This window comes from Coloeus monedula (assembly GCF_965178545.1).
Source record: "Coloeus monedula genome assembly, chromosome: 4".
NCBI classification, from domain to species: domain Eukaryota; kingdom Metazoa; phylum Chordata; class Aves; order Passeriformes; family Corvidae; genus Coloeus; species Coloeus monedula.
In genome coordinates, this window is record NC_138784.1 from 35,891,077 (window position 1) to 35,911,225 (window position 20,149).

At 38.3% G+C, this 20,149-nt stretch overlaps 1 protein-coding gene across 2 annotated transcripts in view; it reads right to left on the bottom strand.

Annotated features, from left to right (window-relative positions):
- The window catches only part of TMTC2 (transmembrane O-mannosyltransferase targeting cadherins 2), a 236,895-nt gene that overhangs the window by 60,269 nt on the left and 156,477 nt on the right, over positions 1 to 20,149 (bottom strand). For both annotated transcript variants that reach the window (XM_082280656.1, XM_082280657.1), the window contains exons 5-7: positions 13,316 to 13,401; positions 12,284 to 12,468; positions 10,580 to 10,658 (exon numbers count right to left, since the gene is read on the bottom strand). In XM_082280656.1, the coding sequence (XP_082136782.1) occupies positions 10,580 to 10,658; positions 12,284 to 12,468; positions 13,316 to 13,401 (350 nt within the window). The remainder of the gene's footprint in view (positions 1 to 10,579; positions 10,659 to 12,283; positions 12,469 to 13,315; positions 13,402 to 20,149) is intronic.

Sequence of the window (20,149 nt, forward strand, 5' to 3'; positions counted from 1 at the left end):
CAGGAAATGAGGGATCCATATTATCCTTCTCTTGTCTTCAAGTGAAAAATTCCACCCCAACCTGTTACAGCTTGGCAGAGTTTCAAGCAATTAACAACAAGAAGCTTTAGGAAGTAATGTAAGCAGCCATAAGAGATGGAGCTATTATCTGCGGGTAGTAAAGGCTGAATGCACTGCCAAATTTCAAGTAGATCCAAGGTTCTCATCTATTTTTCATTATGTATTCTGATATAAGAAGAGATTAAAAACTTTGGAGTACTTGCAAATTTAATTTTTAACTGGTTTTAAGAGCTCAACTACTTCACAAACTAAACACCTAAAACTTTGAGGATATTTCTGAGTGGGGCACCTAGAAACGAAGCTACAATATGTGAATCTAAATATCAAACTGTAAAGAAAGAAACTTTCAGAAGTTCACAGATGAAAACTGGGAGGAGCTATTGACTTCCCTAAAGGCAGAAAGGCCCTTCAGAGAGACCTCAACAAATTCGAGAGATGGGCAATCACCAACCATATGAAGTTCAACAAGGGAAAGTGCCGGATTCTGCACCTGGGTTGGGGCAACCCTGGATGTATGGACAGACTGGGGAATGAGAGGCTGGAAAGCAGTGCCAGGTAAAGGGTCCTGGTCGATGGCAAGTTGAACGTGAGTCAGCAGTGCCCTGGCAGCCAGGAGGGCCAACCCTGTCCTGGGTGCATCAGGCACAGCATCGCCAGCCGGGCAAGGGAGGGGATTGTCCCTCTCTACTCTGCACTGGGGTGGCCTCACCTTGAATATTGTGTGAACTTTTGGTCACCACAACAAAGAAAGATTTTAAATTATTAGAGAGTGCCTAAAGCAGGACAATGAGGATGGTGGAAGGCCTTGAGGGGAAGCCATATGAGGAGCAGCTGAGGTCACTTCGTCTGTTCAGCCTGGAGGAGACTGAGGGGACACCTCACTGCAGTCTGCAACTTCACTGTCAGGGGAAAAGGACGGGCAGGCACTGATGTCTTGCCTTCATTGCTCAGTGACAGGACCTGAGGGAATGGCCTGAAGTTGTATCAGGGGAGGTTTAGGTTGGATATTGGGAAAATGCTCTTCCCCCAGAGGGTGGCTGGGCACTGGAACAGGCTCCCCAGGGAAGTGGTCACAGCACCAGCCTGACAGAGTTCAAGAAGAGTTTGGACAATACTCTCAGGCACATGGTGTGACTTTTGGGGATAGTGCTGTGCAGAGCCAGGAGTTGGACTTGATCCTTGTGGGTGCCTTCCAACTCAGCTGATTCTGTGATTCTGTGACTCTTTGCAGGTAATTCTCTATAAATGAACATTTTTTTTCTGAGGAACCTGTATCAAGAATTCCTATATTTTGAGTAATTAGAACAAAGATTACTACAGAAGGAAGCACTGTTAGGGGGTCTGTTATTAATTCCATCTTCTAAATGAGAAAAAGAAAAGGTTGAAAATTGACAACAGTTCCTATCACTGCCATACTCAAAAACCAGAATAAAATCAAGCAATTGGTAACTGAACCATTAATTCAATCAAGTGAATTTATGCATTAGACTGATCCAATTTAATAATAGCTATGCCAGCTTGAGATGATTTTCCAACAAAATGTCAGAGAAAACATGTATGGATTGATTTCTGTAATGCAGGATGCATTTGTGTGTCTGAGATAAAAATAAGAAAAATAATATTTGTCATTTACAATCATGCATTCATATAAACTTGCAACACAAATGATTTAGTCATTAGAAAGATAACAGGAGTGTCCATTGGCAGAAAATATGCAAACCAACATGCAAGCAGATTTCTTTATTTACTTTAACAATTACTTTTTTTGCAAAATCTTTCAGCTCTCATACTAAAAATCTGAAAGATCACACATGGACACTTTATTAATAAAACTTGTCAGATCTGTAAAGCTCAACCGAGGCAACAATGACAGAGAAAGAAATTCATGGCAGTGAAAACATTAAGACATAAATGGGCAGTTTTTTCCAGTCCCTAATCTGTATCAACACACAGACGTGCAGCACTGCCTGCACAATGAGTGGTGGTAATAAATTCAATAGACAACTGGAGTAAAATGGGAAAAATCAGTAATTCAAAACTGTTTCCAGTTTTACAGGGGTTAGTTCAGTTAATATCATCTGAGTTTTATGAACCTATTTCTTGGCTTATTCTACTAGAAAGAGCATATATTATTAAACTGTAATTCTCATTTACTAATGTAGTGCAAGAAAAACACTGATATGCAACCATGTAAAGAAGTGCCTACAAAGTTCATTAACATTTCTATTAATACCTTCAAAGAAATGAGAAACAGGATACCTTTTAAGTAGATTTACACCACCATAATTAAAATCCCTGTACTCAAGTGGACTTTATTTGCCACAGAGATAGACTACTTGAAAAACCGTTCACCAACAGTGTTTTCCCATATTTCCTCAGAATCCCAGGAATTTAAAAATAATTCTTCAAAATAAACAAAATTTAACAAAACCCCACAAAAATAATAAACTAGCCAAAACCTCCCCACTAAAATCATGCCAGGATATTAATTATAATTAAATATTTGATTAACATAGCATTAACAATAATTAACATATAATTAACAATAATTAAAACCCAATAACAATCACAGTAAATACTAAATATTTATATTAAATAACAATTCTAATAAAATATTAGCTTGCTAGCAGCCATTTCCCCTAAAGGTTAATATTTTACTTGATAATTACTTGATAATGAAGTGGAATGTGTTTGTAAGGAAAATAAATTTAAAAAAAGGACACAAGACTTTCCAATACATACCACACATTGTTAAAAAGCCAAACTAGATAGCATTTACATGAATATATGTTACATGGTTCTAGACTAACCTCTCATGTTGATTTCATGTTTGTTCTGTTTCAGATGCATGTAGTCATACCAAGCAAAGGTGATATCCTGGTAGGGAGCATGCCAGACTTTCTGATCAGAAAGTACAATAGAACTATGGATGTAAAAGCACTGTATCTCCACAGGTGAAGGTACCCATACTTTCAGATTAAGAAGCTATGTCCCTCCAGTGATCCTCCTTTTAGGGCCCCCAAAGATATTGCTGAAAAGACAACTGAAAAATTATCTCCATAAAGGGGACAATGTAAGGTAAATCTGCCTTGCATCATCCTTGTATTTGTTAATTATCTGCCCCTCAAATCTCTGGGTGGTAAAATTGTAATATAGAAAATATAAAATTTGACATGGACAAGACACCAGATGTCAAAACACAAAGGAAGATGGAGATGCCCTTTGAAAAGAAAAATCTTTAATATATACACTCCATCAGGATTTAAATTTAATTTTTCATCATTTCTTTGAATTGGGAGTAAAAACAAAATGCCTTAGAAAATGATGGAGAGCTTTGCATCCCTGTGTGACACAATACCACAAGGAGTTTGTGTCTTTGACAATGCAACCATGCAGCTTTCTTGTGCAAATCAAGACTGCAGATGTGCCTTACCATAAATGCACCTCTCTAGATATACGACTTCCCTCTTTTTTCCCTTCGGTACTAGTGCATAAAATAACATAATAAATCTGGAAGCACAGTTTGATGTTATACTATACTGATGTCTAAGACATACTGCAACAGATTAACAGTTTTGGTTATAAATATGCAGCACATGCACATCTTCCCCGAAACAGATGAAGCATGTGAACATAATGAGCATCAAGTTCTGCACAGACCAAGTACATTCTGCGTAGATTTTTTTCCTTTTACAGACTAATCTCCTTGAAGATTTCAAGGAACATATTGTATTTTATCAGGGTTTTTGATAGATAGGAGTCAATCCACATTTACTTTGGCCGAGCAAATTCTTATAGGCCTCAATTAGCCAAAGCTGGTATTATCTGATTTAATTAGACCACTAAGCTACTTTTGAAGGAAACACCTAAAGTAGAAAACAGATATAAAGGAAGGGCAAAATAACATCAGTTGCAGCATGGAACAGCATGGATATTGCAGAGCTGCTTCCTGCTGTACAAAGGCTTCCAGTAAAAGAAGTATACTGACAAAAATAGAGGCATTGATTGAGCCCACACAAGATAGGCAATTTCATTTTCATGACAGTATAGGTTTCTTTAAAACACTATTAAGAGAAGCACTTTCCATTAGAACCATACCTAACTGGGATCCCTGTAGTCCAACTTCAGTATTGGACCAAATTTTTGGTCTGCAAATGTTCTGATTATACTTATTTTCATATAAAACCCCGCATGTTTAAAATAAAAATGCATTTCATCTTTAGAACCTGCTTTTTCAGACTATTAACTAACAAAACTCAAGCATTTCACATTAAAATACAGATCAAAGAGACAAAAGTAAGAAAATCTGGGAACCTGGGGGAAAAAAACCCCAAGCATGGTCTCAAACACTGAATCAACTACCATCTCCAGCAATCCACTGCTGTAACCTTCATACCCAGCTTGAATCCCTCAAAGAAAAGTGAAAAAACAGGAGACACTGCAATCAGATTGAAGATTCATACTTAGAATCACAGAATCATTTAGGTTGAGAAGACAGCACAGATCATCTAAGTCCAACCTTTGACTGAACATCTTGTCAGCTAGATCAGAGCATCAAGTGTCACATCCAGGCACTTCTTGAACACTTCCAAGGATGGTGACTCCACCACTCCCCTCAGTAGCCCATTTCAATTCTTGACAATCTTTTCAGGTTGAAAATTCTTCCTGATGTCCAGCCTCCCCTGGCACAACTTGAGGCCTTCTCCTCTTGTCGTATTGCTGGCTGCCTGGCAGAAGAGACCAACCCCCACCTGGCTACAACCTACTTTCAGATAATTGAACAGAGTGATAAGGTCTCTCCTGACTCATCCCCAGGCTAAATATGCCCAGCTCCTTCAGCTGCCCCTTGTAGGACTTGTGCTCCAGGCCCTTCATCAGCTCCACTGCCCTTCTCTGGACATGCTCCAGCATCTCAATGTCTTCCTTGTAGTGAAGGGCCCAGAACTGGACACAGAACTTGAGGTGTGACCTCATCAGTGCAGAACAGAGAGACAATAACTTCCCTGGTCCTGATGGCCACACTAATTCTGATACAAGCCAGTATGCCTGGACACACACTGGCTCATGTTCAGCTGTTGGCGACCAACACCCCCAGGTCCTTTTTCTCTGGGCTGCTTTCCAGCCACTCTTCCTCCCCGCCTGTAGTTGTTGTGACCCAAGTGCACGACCCAGCAATGAACCTCATACAACTGGCCTTGACCCATCATCAATCCAGCCTGTCCAGGTCCCTCTGCAGAGCCTTACTGCTCTCCAGCAGATAAACACTCCCAACCCAAATTAGTGTCATCTGTGAACTTACTGAGGGTGCACTCAGTCCCCTCATCCAGATCATCCGTAAAGATATTAAACTGGATTGGCCCTAATACTGAGCCCTGCAGAACATCACCAGGAACTGGCTGCCAGCTGGATGCAGCACTTAGCTACTTAGCTTTGGACACCAGATATAAACTACCACAGTCTGCAAAGTCTCAGAGTGGAAGGGTTAAAGTATCAGAATGAGGGTGGGAAGGGGGAGCAAAGGAAGCCCAGCATTTTATTCCCATCACCATTGGAGAGGACTCCATTCTTATTTCTGTGGAATATGTAATAAAATGTACATATGAAGGAAAAAAAAATACCCTTTTTCCATTCAAGCTAGTTTTAAAAGAAAAAAAAAAAAAGACTTGCAATGTACACTTAGTAAGAAATTACCAGCAAAACTTCATGAGATGCATAGGAAGCACACTGATGACTAAAGCTTAGATAAGTGCAGGTACCATACTCTGCCTAAGTTATGATGTGGGGTACATATTTTACAGCTTAATCATCTTTGGATCTTATAAATTAAGTGTTGCTCAGCATGCACAGTAAAACTATACCAAAGGGTTTCCTGGAGTTCTAAACAATATTTCAAAATAATTCAGTAAGAAAGCATCTAATGGGAGCAAGGGGTAAATGGGATAGGAGCCTTAACAATATTAACAGGTTTGTAGAAACAGCCACATCCACCCAAAAGCATAATCAAGTAAAGTGATAGTTATGTTATAATCATCAACACAGAAAGTCTCTCTGCATGCTAAGCCTTTGTACTTATGATACAAACCTCTGCACCAGATGTAAAATCTGGCTCTCCTTTTCTGGTCTGTACACTTGCATATGATTTGTTTTCTGTCCCTGTGCAATCCAGCAGATTCACAAGGAGAAATTTAAACTTTATTTGTGCATCATGAACTGTATTCACTCCTGCAACATTAGCTTTTTTGTCACTTGCATTTCTCATTAAAAATGTTCGTAAGGCTTCGCCTGAAGCGCATTTGAAAATAGACATTCAGATGTTAGTTAGCAAGGGCAGATGAAGCGCAATCAAGACATTTTTCTTTATGACAGTAAACCTGAACAATGCCACCCCAACATCTTTCTTGTTACTGTTTGGTATTAAAATAAAGCCTCCATGGTCCACTTCACACCACTTAACTGTCAGGAGTATGAATTACTGTAGCAGGTGGGCTAGTGTGGTTTTAAAAGCAATGTAATACAATCAACTGTACAATATCAGATTTCAAGGAACGCAAAAGACATCTAGAGCAGAGGCTGATCCTTAAGCAATCCTAATATTGGCATTAAAGTGTTCAAGATCCCATAGGGACCATTTTATCTTTTGACCTCAGGCTTTAATTGAAACTTTAAACAAAACGTATTACCTATTTAATACAGCTGAGCTGGACTCTGGCCTTTGTAGTGCAAGTTGCCATGCCAAGCAAATTAATCTGTGTAACCTTACCATGTACTTTTTAATTTACATCAAAGCAATATGGTATACAGAAAATAAATACCAAGCCAACCTTATACAGCTCGTTAAATAATTATTTTGGTTCTAGTTTTAGAGTTTTAATTTTTAGCTGTTTTGGGTTCTCCTAAGGAAAAAAAAATGAAAAGGTTTTATTTCTTGGTATAAAGCCAGAGAAACATATGGCTTCCTTAGCTGAGTTGTTGCACACCTGGCAAAATAAATCACAGCAACAGGAGACCAAAATCTTCCCTGCAACTTTTTCATATGCACAAACTTAGAACATCTGATGCCGGTATTACAGCCCTGTCTTTTGTACCATGAAAAAAATGCAAAGTCAAATGGATGCCTGCTTCTTGAGCCATTCTTTTACCCATTAAGAGGCAAGTTACAGAGTGTTTTAAAGGATGAGAGTCTGTCAGGCAGACTGACACACCAGAGGAATGAGTCACTGGGCCTGTCAAAGCAAAAGGCCAATAGAAGCAAGCACAGGAAAAGAAATGTAACACAAACAGGGAAAGCAGGTGGTGCAAAGGCTTAGCACTGCTGGAGTGTTAATGCTACTGCACTCAGAGTGCTGGAGTTCAAACCTGATTCAGTTTAAACAGTTCATCTCCTGTTTATTCTCTTTCAAGTAGGTCATGTACATCATACAGGAGAAAAAAAACCTTCCAAAATATCTTCAATTACATGAATGAGTAATTATTAAAAATTAGAGGAAGCACTATTTCCTTATATCACGTGCCAATATGTGGCAATACGTGCGCCACTCAACCAAGCAAAGAGATTGCCAGAGACTAGGAATACATTCATCACAAATAACAACCACAGCAGATAATCGTCAAACTGTGACTACTCTTGGATTTCACAATAAGCTGTGAAGACTATTTCCACATGTAAGGAGATGGGGAAGACTACTGCCTTCTGCTACTTCCCAAGCAGGTGGGGAGCACTCCCCAGTTTCTCCCCCTTCCTCCCCAGCAATGAGCTTACAACAAGCGGGCACATCTCAGTTCCGGTTTATGCAGTTGCAAGCACACGAGACAGGACTGGCCTATTTCAGTTCCTCTAGTCTCCCTTTTAAAGGCAAGAAGTAGGCAGACAAGTTTATGCAGTGATGTTTATCAAAGAAAGTGTTTTAGTGAACGTGTTTATAATTCTGTCTTGAACATCAAAACAGAAATAAACACTCCAGTCGGCCTTCTGATACTCAGTGACACAGTATGGGATGCAAAGTGGATGCACTCCTGATAATGGATGCAGTTGCCTTGTTCTCCTGTCACACACAAAGCAAAGAGATGACTGAATAGGCATTTAGGATTTATCTCACCCAAGTTGAGCTACTAAGTCTAAGTTAGTCATCTCAGCTCCTTTTAGAGAAGAAGTATGCTTGCAGGGATTATGTGTATAATCTTAAATAGATGTCTAGATCAGATGGGCTTCATTACTCCCCAGAGGTATGGTTTTCTTTCCACACTATAAAGAAGCATAGCTACTTAGCTCTGTCTTGCCATCTCAGGTAGGAGAGACTAAATGCAGTCATGTAGGCTTATGTAGACAAATCCAGAACAGCTTTGAACAAATCAGTCTGAGTCCTGTTAATATATCTGCACTGTATTCTATTCACGTCACTACCCAACTTTATGTGGCCTCTTGGTTTGCCTTCACAGCATAACCTACAAGCAACACTTCAGCAATCAGTGTGAATCAAGTTCTGCCTTCCCTGCAAAAGCTGCCATCACAACAGCAACCAAAATACAAATATATGCTATGGTAATGGTAAGCTGAAATTCTCAGAGCTCCACAAGGAGCTAAGGTACACTCAGTTGACCATAACTTGTTGTGCCACCAGGACAGCCATGAAGTGCTGGCAGCAGCTTAAAGGAAGCAGAAACCAGAGTCCGGACTATGGAGTGAAGGGAGGAAGTATAGCAGGAGGCAATCCTGGGCAAAGGACTGAGCTAGGCTTTGTGCTTTTGTGAGTTAAAAAAATGCAAACCCCAGGAACAGAGAGAACTTGGACATGACAGACTGTGCTTACAAAGGAAATTGAGAAAGGCCTCCCGAACCTAAAAAAGCAACCAAAAATAATTAAAAATCTGAAGAAACTTATAGGTCACAGTGGTTGTAAAGGAAGCATCTATTCACTGGAAAAGAAAAAGGGTAGCACAAGCCTGCTTTGCAATGGAACAAGCATTACATGCTAGAAACAGCACTGGTTTATGTTTCCCAATTTTGTATTCTGAGGAAAAGAATTACGAAAAATGTATCTACACTAAAGAGGGCAGTCAAACTCCAGAGGATTTGCTGGAGCACTGTAGTATCTCAGCAGTCACTACAGGACACCCATAGTAAGCAGAGGTTTAATTCACACCGTGGTGACTGTTGATACCATGACCAAATTGATCAGCAAATGTTGATAAATAAAACTGATAAAACAATAATTTCACTAAGACTGACAATGAACAAAAGTGTATGTAATAATCAATTAGTGCAATTTACGGATTTTAGCCGTTCGCATCAATCTGGTAAAGCTTAGCATCCAGGGAGAAGCAACTCTCCATTGAACTGCATGAACTGCTAAGAAAATGTTTAGACTGACATTAGATGCTCTGTCACTGTGGCAAGAGAAGTATTTAATTTAGCATTTACATTTACATTTTTCAAACATATAGCATTAGTTACAACTATAATTTTACTTTTTCCTGCGCCCTAGTACTTGTAAGGTGCTAATAAAAGATGCCTTTCCTGAGTAAGTAGTCAATAACTGTGTCAAACCAATTGGTATCAACCAAAATATTCCCTTGTATGCTTGGCATTGGCAGGGGGGAACCACACAAAACCCCACATGCTTCCTGTTGATCCTAATTGTTTCCACATATATATTTTAATTGCTCCACTTTGAACTACTTTAAAGTAAAGGTTCTTACATCCTTTTCTATCCCAAACAGGAGAGTAGTGGGCCAAACACTGAGGTTGCATAGCAGAAACACATGTGCTTTGAGAGAGAATTCCACTTACAAGCATCTCTAAAACAATAAGAACCAGCCCTCTTGTTTTTGGAGCTGAGTACTATAAGTAATACCTCATATTATCTTCTTTCTTTTATCTGTTTAATGTATCCTTTATAAAAATGCAATGAAGAATATAAGGAAATGAAGTTAAACAAAAAAAGACCTCACAGATAAATTGATTTTTTTTTTTTTTTTGCAGTACTCAAGGGACTCTTAAAATTTTGAAGGAGAGATAGCTGGTCCTGGGAGAAGAATAAGAAGCATTCTCTCATTGCAGATGTCTAAACTAAAGTATATCAGCTGGAAATAAGTTTTTTGGCACATCCTAAAATAAAAAAGTACAGCTATCTCTGTGGGTCTGTTTGGACACCTTGTTGGTTTACAAGACAATTCAACATCTAACACCCACAAACACGTGGGCACATGGGACCTCCACAGTAGTGGATGAGAGATTCTGGAGACAAAGAAAAACACTAATCCATGCATTCTAAATGTAAAACTGCTGCATTGACACTCTTAAAGATATCCACTATCTAATAGTCTCATCATTTATTGTGCCTTATCCAGCATTGCAGTTGCTGGTACTTAAGCTCTGAACCTAGCTTGGCTTTTATCTACTGAAGGTAATTATTTTTGGGTTTTATTAGCTCATTAATTTGAGCACCAGTTGCCTGGATAAGGTCTTTTGTTCCACCCTCTCTCCTCAAATATCATTCTGAAGCATTAACAATGCACTTACCCATCATGTTATATAAGCTCTGTGGCGCAAACTGCCTTGGCATTTTCTGTATTGCTTCTTTGTACACTGTAAGGGCCTCCTGAAAAGAGACACACAGGTGGGAAAACATAGACTTAAAAGCATCCTTTCAGATGTAAAGTAAAACCAACCATCTTCCTTCCCCAAATGAAAGGTGCAGGGATAAAGAAAACATATCAGCATCAAAAACGCCACAGAAAGTACAAAGTTTCTCCTTTTAAAAAGTTTTTTTTAACCTGGGTTTTAACAAATTCAGTGAGGCTTACAGACAAGAGATCAAGTTAGTTCCAATACTGCAACTTCTTTTCCAGGCAAAAGTAACAAGAACATTTTTTTATACCTCTTAATGACCGATGAGTTTATAAACATAAAATTCTATAGGCTGTCAAAGAAAATGGAGTATTATTGAACTGCAGACAAAGCACTTTCTGATTATTAACTACACAAAGCGACCTAAAAATAAAGAAATCATTGTTCACTGCCAAATAATAACAAAGCATAATCCTCACAACTGAAGTCTGCTCCACAGAAAGAATGAGATGCACTATAAAGTCAAGAATGCCAAAACTGGAATCCCTTTGCAAATATGCTGTGCCTTAAATTACCTGATCACACATTTATTCATTCACCACTTTGGATGCTTACAGGTCAGTCTGTTAGCTCTGCATCAAAGTCACAGTTTATGAAGGCTGCAATGACCACCAGGAAGAAATCTGAAATTTTATATTCTTAAAAGCACTTGAATCCGACAGGCACTGAACTCCAACTCTACACTCTATCAGCTGCACAGACAAAATGCTGCTCTTCACTTCTCTGTACATATGAATTAGCTGTCCATGTTTTAACCAATTAGTAACTCCATGTGACAGAGCTGGATGCAGCAGACAGATGACAGGGAATCTGCCCAGCTTGTACATGCCTGATCTTAAACAGCTGACATAACTGTCACAGTCAAGAACACTTCTATGGATCAAAGCCACTCACAACTCCCGTTCTGAAGTATGCCTGACAATGCAAAGAGAGAACGAATTTCTTTCAAATACTGCTAAAGGTCAAACCTCAAGTGAATGTCCAGTTTCAGTTAAGCTCATCAGGGAAAATGAAGAGGAATCACAACAGTCACAGTTGCACATGTAAATGAGATGGGATGGCTGGGGTGCAGTATATTGTTACATTAAAAATATCTAACCCACTTTAGCACTTAGTTCAAGTTATCTGAAAATAACACACAGTGGGATGTTTTCAATCACTGAAGTTTTAAATTATTTCAACTGGGTCTTATTTTTGGAGACTTAAATGCAAGCGTAATGGCACATTTCCAACTAAAGATGGACTTACTCTGTTTTGAATTATAAAGCCACTACACTTTAGGTTGACTGGCCTTTAATCAGGTTTTATCTTTGCATACCAGCTACGGGTACAAAGCCAAAACCAATGAACTAACACATATCAGATGTGACCGCTGCTAATGTTGACTTTGACATGAGAATATCACACTGCTAATTAATATCATTACACCAGTGGCTGTAGAGAACAAATATTCTCTGTACAGAATGCTAATCCCGATCTGGTGAAATTCAACCAGTTTATGCCTGTGATGTATTTTGAAAGTCTGGGTGGAAGCAGTAGCTATTATTTGTATATGAAGGTTTTATAAATATATTATATACAAATCTGGAGTCTTACCTCATAGTGTCCTTGCTCATGAAAAAGTTTTCCTAAGTTATAAAGACAGCTGGTAACAGAGCTTTTATGAGCATGAGGATCTTTCAGATTTTCATCAGGGATCTCTGAACACTTCACAAAAGTCCTCCTGGCTTCCTCTGTCTTCCCCTGATTCATCAGAATGATACCAGTATTTAAATAGGCAGCTGTGAAGAGGGAAAAAATGTTATCTTTTAATGGAGTTCTCTCACGGTGTATCTACTGTTTTAATTCTAAGTAGTACCTTGGAGATCCCATGGTTATCTAATTTGGTTTTTGAATAACATAGATCACTCACTGGTGTGAGTGTGAACATGTAACATATGTGAACATGTAAAAGGTAGAAGTTCAGAGTCAAGGAAAGAAGAAAGTGGTACAAAGACTGAGTAAGGAGAGAAGGAATCACTGGTTAGACAGGGTGTTCCCATTTCATTCCTCCCTTTGGGGCTGTATAAAGCATATAGCACCACTGTTTGAAGTGTTACAACAAACACACATATACATAAAATATAAACATATAGAGAAGATTTAATATTGAAGGTACGAAAGTCTCAGCAATCTTAAAAAGCACCACTTGATTTTGGAATCTATTACTGGCAACATCCCAATGATTATTCTCCATTTTCCCCAGGCAAGCAAGAAAAAATGAAAGAATTTTAAAAATATTTGTATTATTCACTCACACATACAATAAATATCAGAGTTTAGCTGTAAGAAACAGAAAACAGGAGCCCGAAAATTTGGGCAGTATTATCTGCGGCTCAACACCGCAGATCAGAAGCATTTTAAGTTCTTGTAGTGCTGCTGAGTATTGATTCATTATCTGCTTCTTACTTGTACCACAGTAAATGTAGTTGTTTACTAATAAAGACTTGCTTCCAAGGGCACAATTTCACCTTTTGCTTTCTGACTTAAAAGCTTCTGAAAGAAAAGAAAGTGTTATTAAAGAGTAGGAAAATTTTCTATGAAAACTATAGTCCATATTATACAAGCTTGTATAGTTAAAATACTTACAAGCTAGTGTGGGTCTGCTACCAATTGCCAGTTTATAGTAATGCAATGCCTCTGAAAACCTGCTGTTTTCCTGAAGTAGTAATCCTCTGCATAAGGGGAAAAAAAAAAAAAAAAAAAGGAAAAAGAAAAGAGAGTAAGGTGTGAGGTTACTACAAAGAGTAACTTGAAAATAAATATTGAAAACAAAACTTGGGTAACAAAGAAAAATATGCTGACTGGTATTTCAGAGATATAAGCACTTACTAACAGTTCAGTGTGAAAATTATTTCGTGTTTAAAGACGAATTTACAGACATCAGGTGCATCCATATGGCTTTAACAAAGCAGATGTTAAACAGAATAGTTTTGGCTTTTTTGGAAACCAGGAAATTAATTTACTCAGTTGAGAAAATGTTAGCCTGTGAGACTTTTTGAAGTGGATAGAGTATGATGGAGGTATTTGTAAGTCATTAATGATTAGCATCTTTTCTTGACCTGAAATAAGCAGGTCTTTTTCAAATGCATGATAAAGTTAAGCACCCAGCCCTTCACATGCGTTAAGGACTCCCCTTGTTGGGCAATTTCACTAGATTATTCACTGTACAGCTAAGCATCTGTAACAGTTCTCGTTTTTCCTGTATTCTTTATGCTCTGAACAAATTTACTAACTGAAGAAGAGGTATTAAAACTTATACTGAATATTTCCAGCTTCATACTATATGGGCTTTAATTTAGCTTTTTAGACAAACATCATTGTGAATTATGATTTACACCAGCCACCCACAAATTTCTGAAAAGTGGTCTGAACATCACTGACATGAATGTACATTGATGCTTAAATGAAGGCCCAAAGCATTGCAGTTTCTGAAGTTTTAGAAGACTGGAAAAAAGCATATACAAATATATTAAAACCAAAATGATTTAAAAATCCTAAAAAAACAGTCATTTCAGAGTGGAGACTCAGACCTCAGTACCCAGGGTAAATGTCCCTTGTCATATAACTCAAAATAGCCAGGAAAACACAGCTTTTCCTCTTAGGTGGAAGTGGTATCCTATTTGTTTGTAGTTTTCCTAACCTACAGCAATTTTCTTTTCTTCCTCTGTGCTTTATCTGCTGATAGCTTTTCAAACTGCAAAGAGCTTGGACTTCTTCCATCTCCAGTCTCAAATCAGAGAAGATTTGATTTCCCTCCAACATCTCAGGAAAACTTTTTGAATTAAACCAGTAAACTTCAAGGGATGACAAGAGAAGGGCAGTTAGCTAAAGAAGTAGACACCATCTATATTGTTTGCTTCTTGTCACTGGGTTAGGATTTAACAGAATTGAGGAATACATCCTCTTCTATACTATCCTATCAGCATCACATGACCTCACTTTGAAACTGTCTCTCAATTAACTTCAGATTAGACAGTAAATCACTTTTAATATTAACAGAACTTACATCTAGTAGGTACTTGCAGTAAAGTGATCAATGAGGGAATACATTCAGGATACTTTTTGCCATGGCACCAAGGTTTGTAACTATTGTCAAGTATAGTGCAAATGGCAAGAGGTATGATCATCAGGATAGAAATAACGTCTTCTAAATTATTGAGAAGCTGAATTTTGATTACTCCAATATTTTTTATACACTGTCCTTACTTCAAGGAAGATCACTTATGGTAATTTGATCCTGTTTGCTATTGAAGCGGGAGAATTAACAGAAAAAATAATGTGCAGGGTCTGACAGTTAAGCTACTTCTTAATTTTTTAAAAAGTAAAATCATTCTCACACACAATCTTGAAACAATTTATCTAAGAAATTCCATTCTTATTTTAGTTCTGGAATAAATAACGCAACATATTGAGAGAAGTAATACAGTAATTGGTCAACTTCAACAATACAAATTACTTTCGTAAGTGTACATTTGTGGTTTTGTGACTAAAAGAACTTTCATTTGCAATTATTACAAATTAATCTTCTGCATTCACTACATGCTCTAATACTGACTCTTTTGATTAATTACTTGATACTTAGAGGTGGATTTTTTTTTTACTTCTCTTTCAAAAGACTTTTTTCTTTCAAAAGCTGTTCTGTTAACTGTCAGTCTGTCAGTGTGTGTGTGTCTCTCTCTCTTTTTTTCCCACATATATAACCCAAGCAGCTCAGATGAAGAACTGAGTGCTGAATTCCACCAGTGTTTTATTTGTATTTGTTTTGAGGTTTGGTAGAAGAAACAGGAGAAGAAGGATATAATCTTACTAAGGCATGAAATTGCTTCTTCTCCTTGTGAAATTGGTCCTGATTGATCACTAGTTTTCACTGTAGCTTCTGGCAGTACAAAAATTACTAGATTTATGAGTCTCCAGTTCTAGTTTCAGATTAAATAAAGTCAGGAAAAAAACTGATTTTTCTAAATTCAGTGAAAGAACATCCACCAACTGCAGTTCACACCTTGCAGGCACTGCAGATTCCAGTGTCTCACTCCTCCCAGTGGCCAGGGCACTTGGTTGTATAAGGAAGTGTCTACTATGGCCAGGAGCAGATCTGCTCTTGACATGCCTTTCACTTCTTTGCTTACACTGCAAAATGATAACTGCTCTTTGGAGATTTTTGGCAAAGGGAAGAAGGAACAGAGAGAAAGATCACAAAAGCATCAATACAGTGAGAAGCATTGGACATAAGCCAGAGGTGGAGCAGAGCCACTGACACATGCTGAGTATGTACCTAACTTTTGTGGTTACAAAGATATAAAGCCTTCCTTTTTCCTTACTCAAGGATAAACAAAGGAAAGCACATCCTTGAAGTAAGGATGATTGATACAAAAGAGTAAGTTCAAGTGATCAACTTGGATGAAGACCTTAAGGTCTTCTGGAACTTTTAAACAAACTTTCTACAGTTATTAAAAATGCCAAAATAACTAAATAAAAAAGCCTAACCCCAAAATGCCCCCACAAAAAAACCAAAACACAGGAACAGTTGCTTCAAGTTGATACTTCCAATACTTTTTATTCTCTCCAGCTTGCCTTCCCAGTAGTAAGGCAGACAAATGAAAATGTTAAATGCAACATGCAACTTCTGTGCAAAGACAGTTTACTGACATAACTGAAAAAATGGGGCTTCTAAAGTTTAATAAGATGAGTAATGTGAAAGAATAAATGAATATGAGGAAGTTCTTCACTGTGTGGGTGACCACACACTGGAACAGATTGCCCCGAGAAGTTGTGGAGTCTCCCTCACTGGAGGTATTCAAGAACCGTCTGGACACAGTCCTGTGCCGTGTGCTCTGAGATGACCCTGCTTGAGCAGGGAGGTTGGGCCAGATGACCCACTGTGGTCCCTTCCAACATTACACATTCTTTCATTCTGTGAAATACATGAGGATAAAAGTATTTGAAAAAGAGAAAGCTACTTACAACATTGGACACATAGTAGACAGTTATAAACTGTCCATGAATTAATTTAGGATTAATTAGGAGACAAGTTCTAACTGTCCTAAGTAGCAAGATTCTGGAACCTTACAACAGGATTTTTTTTTGCCTGCATTACTTCTACATGGAGCTACTTTTACATGGAGTATTAATGATTTACAAAATGAAGGATATGTGCTGACTGCTTGCAGGAGTAGCAGACTTCTCCTAGTGACTTAGGAAGTAGCTCAGAATCCTAGGGTTTTTTTAAGAGGAAGAAAAATAAAAAAAATTTTAAAAAGATAAGCAAATTCTGACTATCTGGAAATTATGCACATCACTTCTGTAGATAGAATTGCTCATTGAACTCATGCAGGAACACACTTCCCCCAAATGAGTTGTTTGCAACCTTCCTGAATTCTTTAAGCTGCCAACTTTTACCTATCTTGATTTGCTACAGTGGGGATTACTGTAACACGCATATATCAAACCAGGAGTCCCGTGGAAAGGATATATATATGGACAGATTCTTGGTAGCTGTTTCAGAGATGTTTATTTCTCCAGCCGCATGGCCGGGGCTCTGACGATGAACCCTCACAGTCTGGACTCTGAGCCTGCCCAGGGAAGCACAAACCAACCAGTGGGGAATGAGGCTGACCAGGGGCAGGGAAACCCCGTGTCTGTCCCCTCAGGGCCCCTCTCCCAGGGCTACATGGCAGGGGGAGGAGACCCCAACATTGATTGACCAACAACGAAAAATCTTCCTGTCTTCCTCCTCTGCTTTGGTTTTGACTGAAAGTCACGAAATACTCATGGCACAAAAATGTTTTCAGGGACCAGAAGGCAGTCACAGAACACAAACAAGCAGTAGATGGTCTATGGTCTTTCTCAAGTTTCATATTAATTTCTTCCTGTTGGTAGTCCTATTAAAGCCAGCTGGTCTACTTACAAAGCAAACTGCTCAGTGACTAAAGCTGGCATAAAATGACCAAGTACAATACACAGGAAATACAACTGTCAAAGTAAACATGTATGTTAGTGAGATATTTATAACATGTATCCAAAGGTACAATATTGAAATAGTTTAATCAATTCAGTTTACTGGTTTATAACAACTAATACAGGGCCTGTTAGCTATTATTTTGCCATGACTGCAATTCTTCTGTGCCTCAAGCTACATTCATCCCATTGATTTCAGGGGGGAATTATCTACAAAGGACTCTATTTACCTAAATGCTGCACTGGTAAACAAAGAAAGAAATGGAAGAAAATCCTCTTTTATTCCCCACAGAGATGTGTCTCCAGTCACACAGCAAGAGAGAATGCGCTTTGCCTAAGGCAACTCTTTCACTGTCATTTGCAAAACTAGTGGGTAGAAAGTTACGTATGGATGCTACCATAAATCTTACTTTTTTAATCAATAAGAACCCAAACATACAGAGAATAACCATTCCCTTTGCAGAACTCACTAGGTAATCTATTGCCCCAGTAATAAAAAAAGCCCCAAAAAACAAAACTAAACAATCAACCCCAACACAACCTCTAGTCTTTCAGATAGCACAGTAAAACTCTTGTTAGGTTCTCCCAAATCTAGGGAAGAGCTTCCGAAATGCAAGCAAATTGGTCAGCAAATATAGCCCCTTTTTTTTTTTTTCTGTTACTGGTGTAGTTTGATTGGGAATACTACCCTTTCAGGACCACATCAACTCTCACAACTCCTACTTCCTTGACAGAGGGAGGGCTGCTGTGAGGATGAGGAATAGCACTGCTCCGGTCTTTCTCATTCCTCTGGACAATGGGCAGTGCTGTGCTGTATCTGCAGTCCTCAAACCAGGTGCCTCTTCCCTCACATGTGCCCCAGTAGTCAACACAGACAGAGAGCTGGACAGAGCTTCCTACAAGAGGGGTCTCTTTTGAAACTGAATGGGGTCTCTTTTGAAGCTGAATGGCAGACTCAAACTATTATTTTCCTCATTTTATAAAATGGTGAAAGTGTATGTAAGGACTATGACCACAATTTCAAATATTGAGGCATTTAATTGAATAGCTAGGTCACTGAATGCCTTTCATCTCTCAATATGACTTTGAAATCTGTACTTCATATAGGCCCTACAAAGTGTCCCAGAGCAGAGTTTGCACTGCAGGAAACCACCAGTCACCCAAGTGACCTTTGGGTGCTACCTCAAGAGCCAGTCTGACAACACAGCAAGATTTTATCAGGACAGCTTTGGTTATAGCACGACACAAATTTTAGCTGCTGTCTTTGACAGAGGAAGAACTAGCTGGCCAAGCAGAGAGTAATTCCAAACAAGTTTGCAACAAGTTCACATTCATAGCTGAGAAAAACAATGATCAAGTACTGAGACACCAGATGACACATCCTCTTTGCTTTTAAACTCAACATCCTGAATGATAAAAACTTCTGGGCTGTCAAGGAAGAGGAACCATAACCTTGAGCTGTTTCCTACTAGGTGGTTGCTGCAGGAACTTTGGGGAAGGTTCAACCACAGTTCAACACAGGTTTGTAGGTCAGACTGCTTTTAGAGTTTTTTGTCTCTGATAAGGAGACTTTTATGCCAGCACCCTTAAAAGGCAGGGAACATATTTTCCAATGTCTAAAAACTGACAACAATAGACAAGGAAGAATTTTGCTCATACTGATTTTTACCCAAGGATGCAGAGTAGAACTTTGCTTGTAAAACACTGCAATCCTAGACCTCCTAGGATAGGTAAAGTCTTCAATAGTGGCTGAAATTTCTAACACAAACCTAAAAAAACCCCACACTTATTGATAAAATACCCTAAGTTTTCCAACATAAGTTTATGGAAATTCATAATCCAACCTTATTCAAAGAAATTAAATTATACGAATAACGAACTTGTACACGCAGTCCTGTATCACTAAAGGCAAAACGAGATAGCTCAGGAGAGAAGCAAGGGGATGGCCAATTGCTAGAAATTAATCCTTATAGGGCATCGTATACTCCAAAATTACAACATTTCAAGCAACTAGTATAATTTTAAAGGAATATTCAATATCTTTGTGAGATTGAGAACATCCTTATTAATCCAATGAGAAACTCAAGGTAACATAGGTTTCTAATATGGATGACAAAAGAATATTCTAAGCATAGCCAGGCCTAAATACAAGTGAAATAATATATGCAAAACTGTCTTTTAACTGTTAAACAATTTTACTTTAGACACAAATTATAAGCAATTTGAAACAATACAAAAAACCCCACAAGCTTTAAGTAACAGTTGTAAGGTAACAATGATTGAAAAGCCAAAACAAAGTAAAATAGTTTTGTTTTAATCTACTGAACGTTGCCTTGTTTGAAAGAATAAACTATCATTTCTCTACAGCTCTGTCCTTGGTACTTCCCAGTATTAAAATAGACAGTTTTCTCAGTTAAAAAAAAAGCATAGAAAGACAGGTCATTTTATGGTGATTTACTACCCTAT